At 46.7% G+C, this 7,500-nt stretch overlaps 1 protein-coding gene across 14 annotated transcripts in view; it reads left to right on the top strand.

The window, feature by feature from the left end:
* The window catches only part of LOC126578930 (RNA-binding protein Musashi homolog Rbp6), a 568,145-nt gene that overhangs the window by 529,624 nt on the left and 31,021 nt on the right, over positions 1 to 7,500 (top strand). For all 14 annotated transcript variants that reach the window (XR_007608412.1, XM_050241999.1, XM_050241997.1 and 11 more), the window contains one exon: positions 1,837 to 1,920. Coding sequence is in view for 13 of the 14 variants with exons in the window: in XM_050241999.1 (XP_050097956.1) it covers positions 1,837 to 1,920 (84 nt within the window). In the remaining variant the exon portion in view is untranslated. The remainder of the gene's footprint in view (positions 1 to 1,836; positions 1,921 to 7,500) is intronic.

Genomic DNA, 7,500 nt, shown 5'->3' on the forward strand with positions numbered 1-7,500 from the left:
CACGTGGTGGACCCGTTTTGCACCATTTCCATGTACAAATTGTATATTTTCGCCTACCGCAAACCGGACAGCCGAGCTGTCGTGGCATTGCGATGTTTAAATTGTTTATTTCCGTTGTACACAAGCCCAAAAACCACCACAATCTACCACACGCCCTAGCACACCACAAAACCGAACCTTTTCATTGCCGTTCAAATTTATGGAAAAAGCAACAAACGTTTCTGGCTGATTCAATGTTCAAATTGTAGTTGATTGTCAATGTTCGCTAGCTGTTCTCTTATTGTTTCTATGATTTGTGTTTTGCCCTTTCGGTTTCCTGGTTTTCAGTTTAGACATTTTGCCTAGTTGTGTTCACTTACTCAATTGTTCAACTAGAAGTATTTGATAAGAGATTACACGATTCCACTAGAGACCTAGCACGGTTGCGGTCTCGAAAGTAAGCGAAGCAAATCAACCATACAACGCATACCATAACGAAAGCGGAATGGTTGTAATTGTGTAAAGTGGCTAGCGTGTAAGTATGCATCAATTTACATTAGAACAGTCAAAGTACGGGGTACGCTAGGTAGCAACGAAAGGCGGAAGACATTCGCCAAGATTCCGTTCATAGTTATAACCCATCGATGAGTCGGCGATGCTGACACACCTTCCACCGTTTTGTTCATCTTACTCACTCTCTCTCTCTCTTCTCTTTGCGACCATCTAGTATATAGAATGCAGTGGCGATAAACAGTTTTATAGTTACGAATACTCTAGCAAACAGAATAATCTAGGTGATTGAGTCAATTACTACCCACTAGGTAGGAAACATACCATTAGTAAACTTTCTTAATTATCGCCTCATTTCTAGGATCAACTATTAGCCTTACTGTTTCACATATATAGTCAACATTCAATAGATGACGCTACGGTTGGTGCGCAATCATCCGGATCGTTCTGTATGAGGAACTGTTTTACCGATTAGAGATTGTTGACACACCTCGAAATGTAACAATAGTACAGCATACTCAACGAGATTACTATTTGCACTCTCTGTCTCTCTGTGGCTCGTTCGATAGCCATAATCTCGAAACGATTGTTACTTTGTTACTTTCCAGATGATGTTAGAAGCCGAAGAAGAACCATCTTCTTGTGCTTTTATGCACAAATTCTTGTTTTAATATGCCCTAATGTAACTATAAAGTTGAACACCAAGTACACGCGATAAAATCAAAGATCTGTAAGGAATAATAGGCTCAAGTCAAAAAGGTGAGAAACATTTCTCCAAACTTTTCTACCAATGATACTCAATTCACCATCGAATAGGAAAATGAGAATAGCTGAAGCTCAATGCCAGTGCAAAGCAAAGTGTTTCTTTACAAGGATAACAGTCCTGGAAGTTCGCGTAGAAGTTAATTCAGAGATCACGACAACGAATTGATGCATACAAACGCACCGCTGCAAGGCCAGTTGATTTGTTCGTCTTACTGCTTAAGCATACGCATTTTCATCGTTTCCGTTTTGCTAACTCTGTTCTCCCAATGTTTACTATTCCCCGAAAAAGGCTCTGAAAAGGGCTGTCCCCTTTATCCACTTCCTTCTATCTAAAACGGGGAAAACTGATGTTACTGAATACGCGCACTAGGAACCTTGATGATAATGATGTTAACTTTTTCAAAACCCCCCCTAGCAGAAGTTGATAGCCCTGCAACACTCGACAACTCTCAACTAACGGATCTCTTTTTATCTTTCATTTTTTTGTTTCTCTCTCTCTCTCTCTCTCTCTCTCTCTCTCTCTCTCTCTCTCTCTTTCTTCCTCTCCGGTCACCCCACCTACCATCGGTGACGCAATTGTAGGTTTCCCCGCCGCCGCATACGCTGCGTACGCAGCTGGTCGTGGCTTTTCCGGCTACCCGAGCTTTGGACTTCCGTACCCAACAGGTAACCTAAACTTGGCCAGTTTGCACGCCCACCTAACCGGCAACCATCTCCATCACCACAACAACAATAACAGTAATGCCACCAACAGTCACCAATCACACTCGTCCTCCTCGAGCTCGACGACGGCGGCGGCCGCGGCTGCCGCAGCAGCAGCCGCTGCAGCCGCCGCCGCTGCCACCGTTCACCATCCCCTGCTTGCCTCCTCGGCGGCGGCAGCCACGGTGTCTTCGCTCTCCTCCTGCCATCCCCTCCACCATCACCATCACCACCATCATCCCTTCGAGCATCTGGGGCATCTGTTCTCCCAGCACCACCATCACCATCCGGGAGCGGCTGCGGCGGCCGCAGCGGTTGCCGCAGCAGCCGCCTCCCAGCACCACCACCACCATTCGTTGCACTTGTGAATGAAACCGAAAGCGCGCCAACCGACGGCGCTTGATGCTGTGTGTGCTGTTAAAGATACTAGCAACACCGCTGACAACAACACCATCACCACCACTATTACAACGTCCCCCAAAAGTACAGTATCCTCCCCATCAGCCGAAGCGGGCGTTACTTTCAGTGTTGCTTCCAAATCAAAATCTCGGCTCGATCGTAAATGACGCCATTTTGTGGCAGGTTGCAACAACTGCTGCAGCCTGCCTCCTGCCATACTCGAGCGCATTTCGTGCAGTTTCTGTTGCTGCGATACTCAGCTGTGCAGCTGTAGCTACGACGACTACGGTTACTATCACTAGTTGAGGTAGCTCCAAGTTAATAATGTTAACATTTCACGGGAAACCGGAACCAGAGACCGCCCATAGCAGTCGCACTTATAGACAAATTATGCCAATTATGTGTTAATGCGCTTCATTTGCGCTAGATTTGTGCTACTAGAACCGTAAATCTGAAGGCTCATCGTAAGCCGGTTGGGATATTTAGTGCTCGGTATCGAAATCTAGTCAATGATAAGTCACTTACTCGTCCACAGTTCTCTTTAACATATGAATATCTAGCAAATTGTTCCAACGACAGTATTATCTAGCCAGAAAAAAAACCTATTTAGATCTCTCTGTCTACGTCCAACTCTCTCCCATAATTATTATTGAAAAGCAAACTACTCGTATCGCATTCGTGCTACTAGTTCCGATGTCCTCTATACTCGAATTAACAAATCTTTTTAGCCAACGCACTCGATCGCTATACAGTTCTCTCTAGCCAGCCACTGTTTACTGTTCGTCTGTTTCTGCTCTCTAGTGCATTCCACTAGGGCTAGTGCTTATCAAGCAATAAATGATAACCACAGGCCACAGGCCCAACCGATATGGAGAATATTTTTAGAAAAGGAAAAAACAAACTTAGCGAACTAAATTTGTAGGTCACTCCCCCTGGGGCAGGAATATACTTTCTGGATTAGGATTAGGGATTTCTCGAGTAATGTTAATGGTTTCCGATTCTCGGTGGCCGAGTTTTACAGGAAGCAGAATAGAAGTTCCCCTTTGCCCTCCTGATAATTTTCAATCTGTGGGGTTTCTCTGCACTACCACTTGTCTTTTAAGTTCTAGCAACTTGTAAGCGCAACAAAAAAAAAACCCCAACAAACCACTTTCCCCGACACGGCCCAGGCACCCAACCAGAGGGGGCTGGAATGTTGAACATTGTTCAAGGTTGTTTCCCGGAATGCGCTCCAAAGTGGATCAGTGGATCATTAACAGGATTCTCGCTCCTCGGCGCTACCACCACCACCAGCACTCAACCGCTCTCCCTCCCATTGCTGCATTGATGCTGACTAAGGAGGAAATGAGGGGAAAAAAGAAGAAAAAGGCAACCGTCCCTTCCCGTCCCTCTTTCGGACACAACTACCAAGTGTTGGCCAGTTCGTTCTGTGGTTCGGTTTTGAGCCGGATGTTTTGTAAAAGATCCTCCCCCGTGCCCGTGGGTGGATGCGGGCAAAACTTTAAGATGAAAGTTCGCTTCACTTCATCTTCCTCATTACCGGCGACCGGAGTGAAGTGGAGTGGACTGCAGTGGAGCGTCCTTCTCCGGATCTCGATTCTGCGGCCATATTGTACCCACGCTCGGTGCTTTTCTTTGCTCCTTTAGACTCTGACCGATGCGAGAACGATAAGAAAGAGAGCTGTTTTTCGTGGAATAAAAAAGAATGCCCCTCGCTCCGGTGACCGGATGCGTGCTGACGTAACCCCGAAAAGGTAAAGGATGCGGAAATAATTCCATTCGTTCCCGGGGAGCATCCGGAGCAGCGATAGTCGCTGTGTCATTGCGCGGACAGCGGTATTTCGTGGAAGGTTTTCGCTTTCCAGGTCACCAAACTAATAACCAAAAACGAACTCCCAGAATGGCAATATTTATACGAACTCCTGCGAAAACCCATCAACATCACCAGCATCATCATCACCCCCATTTGGGGTTCGCGCGTAAAGTCTTTCAAAATCGGGAGAACCGTCGGTCATTCGCTCGGTGACCAGTGCCGTGGGCTTATCGCGCAATAACACACCACTGCCCATCTCGGGTGGACACGCACGAGCGCCCACCACGGACCCACGACCACGTGTGACCAGGTTCGAAGAAGCGGATCATTTCAATGGTGACACAATATTTCACCGGCCATGGCTTGCAAATTTTTCCATCCACACCCCCGGTGTCAATCGGAGGGGAATGCAGGGTGTCTGTTTAGAAGGGAGGGATTCTACTATCTGGTTCTGGCACCAAGCGTCCACCCTTTTTGTGCGGAGGGTGAGTGGTAGGGATAATGGCGAGGGTTGGTTTGTGTTTTCCCCACTAGCGAGTGAGAGAGAGAGAGAGAGAGAGAGAGAGAGAGAGAGAGAGAGCGAAAACAAACCAGCCAGTCCGTAGGGAATTTTGGAAACACACATTCCACCCCCCGGCACCCACACATACTAGGCTGTGGGCATGAACTCGTCAACCGACCTCACCTAGGTGTTAGTCTAACATAAATATTTACATAATTCATAAAGTGATTATAATGCAGATACGCGAACCAAAAGGATGCGGTCGGCGCAGGGCACAGGACGAACGGGTGGGGATGGGTACGGTCGGTGTTTGTCTATGACACGTTTGGAAAATCCGATATGCCCCCGATGGGGACACCTTCCCTACTCACCAAAAGTAGAGCACCTCACTCACACTGTTCGCTCGTCCTCGTTTTTAGGGCCCTGGACACAGAAGATGTGACGCGTGAAAACTCTATCGCACGCCACGTGAAGACGTTGACATCGTTCGGTTCATCGTTGTAGCTGTATAGAGATATTAGACGTCAGAAAACCAAACTTTGCGACCGCGCCCACGGTTGGATTGGACGCGCCAACGGATTGTGATTGTGATAACGTTCACTCCGGGAGGAAAAACTAATAACTACCCTCGCTCTCCCTCTTTCTCTTTCTCTCTCTGCTCGCCGTCAACAATGTCCTTTCACCATCATCGCGCGCTCTCTAGATGTATAATTACACTGGCGCTTTGATTGGTGGTGCGTCCCCCGGACCACAGAACCGAGCGCCTGGTGTGAAGTTTTATCACCATAAATTAACATATAATAACCGACCAGAAAACACCTTCCAACCAACCAACCGACCGCTCGCTGGTGCGTGTTATGGGTGATGATAAATTCAATTACGCTTCGTCTAAGGACTGGTGCTGTTCGTCGTGGAGTGCAGAGAAAAGGAGAAGTAAAAAAAAGCTATGAAAAAACTCCCTACCGGATGGTTTTGCTCGCTGGCTGGTGGTTACTGTATGGCCAGAGGATTATGGTGATTTGCTCTACTAGTGAGCCGTCACACAGTTGCCCCCCCGCGGTCGAAATCCCAACCTAGCCCAGCCCAGCCAGGTGTTGATAATGCGGAGGAAGGTTGAGGCAAGAGAAGAGATTGGTTTGTGATTGTTTGGAAGGAATGTTTGACGGTAGCTGGGCCGATTAACACCTTCTGGCACAGGATTGGTGTATTGTTTAACACCTGCTCAGGAGGTTCCGTTTTTCCAGGCGGGGGGGGGGGGGGGGGGGGGGGAATTGACACGTTAGTGTTGCGTCTAAGACATAAGGCGTGAGGAAGAATTTTGAATTTTTTGGAATTATCTATTTGGAAGATAATTCTATTAGAAGCGCATTACTGGTGGTCATGATTAATGAAAAAATATTATGTTGAACGACTATGTCGCCAGGATCAAATGGAATGCTACACTAAAGAGGACTGGTGTTGTTACAAGCAAAGTAACCAACAAGTGGTAACAAGGGTACAGAAAAAGTCAACTTTTTCGGTCTAGACAACGGTCCTTTTATCAAGAAATTTCTGTAAAATAATTGTGAAAATTACCAAAAGCTCACTTCAGCTCAGTATTTGTGAAGAAAAATCAACAAGCGTACAGGACTGCAATTTCTAAAGAGATAGAGGTTTTAAACAGAACCGATAACATTCAATAAAACAAACTCCACCAGATGCAAACATCATTGATCTTCCGCACAACCTGTAATTGAACTGTTTTGTGCATCGAAAGATGAAATCAAACACTAATCAAATCAAATCAAATAACAATAGCAGGACATACTGTACTCTAACGTTGTGTGGCCTACAGATTACTACTTTGTGCTATCTTCTTCTTCCCTCGAAGACGCTATGTGAAAATTTAAATTCATTCCCAGATGGACTGAAATATGCTATAGCATCTACCGGCAATTACTTCGAATATATTGCAAAAATATGCAGATAGTGCTGTTGTGCATTCATCTTTAATAGAACAACACTTTGTGCACCAGAACAAAGAGCGAATAATTTGATTGAACAGCAAGATCGTATTTGATTGCTTAGAGATATTGAACAACAAGGAGCCAAGGATTTGAATTTTCGATCTCCTTCTGTTTCTGCGTTGATGCTCGAGTTCGATTCGCAAACTGACGGATCAACTTAAGTTCCACGAAATTCAGCCAGCTTGCAATGGCAACTCTAATACTACCCTTGATAATACCCCGATCTGACGCATTCACATTCACTAGCACAATTGCAACTGCAGCTCATGCCAGACGGCCAGAGCGGGATGTGTTAATTAATTACTTCAATCATAAACACGGTGCGCGAACCATGTAGACCCGCGGTCCATGCTTGCGCTTCCTCGTTCAGTCCCCCCCACCCCGGAGGCGATGGACACGAGCATTAAATCTAACCTTCCCACCGTGCACCAGGGATAATTGAGTTCGAGACTCGCGTCCAGCTCGTCGGGTCGTGTGTATGGCCCTCGATCCAGCCGCCACCACCACCACCAGCGCTTTGCTGCATGAAAGCTACCTCCAGGAGCCGCGCGGCCACGATGAGACGGTGATGATATGATTTATAGGAAAAGCTGCTCGTTCGCTCCTGCCCATCGGTTGCACCACGTTGCGCTTGCACCAAGCACGCGCTAGCCTGTATGTGTGTCCGTGTTTGTGTGCTGGAAGGTGTAGGATTTGCATTTTAATTAGAGGTAGTTAACGCTGGCAACTCCTACTAGCCACCTTGGGCACTTCTAAGGGACGGTTTTCCTCGACCAAAGTTTTCCTACGCGATTTTCTACAATCCCCAACATTGGCTAGACCTA

This window comes from Anopheles aquasalis, chromosome 3, assembly GCF_943734665.1.
Source record: "Anopheles aquasalis chromosome 3, idAnoAquaMG_Q_19, whole genome shotgun sequence".
NCBI lineage: Eukaryota > Metazoa > Arthropoda > Insecta > Diptera > Culicidae > Anopheles > Anopheles aquasalis.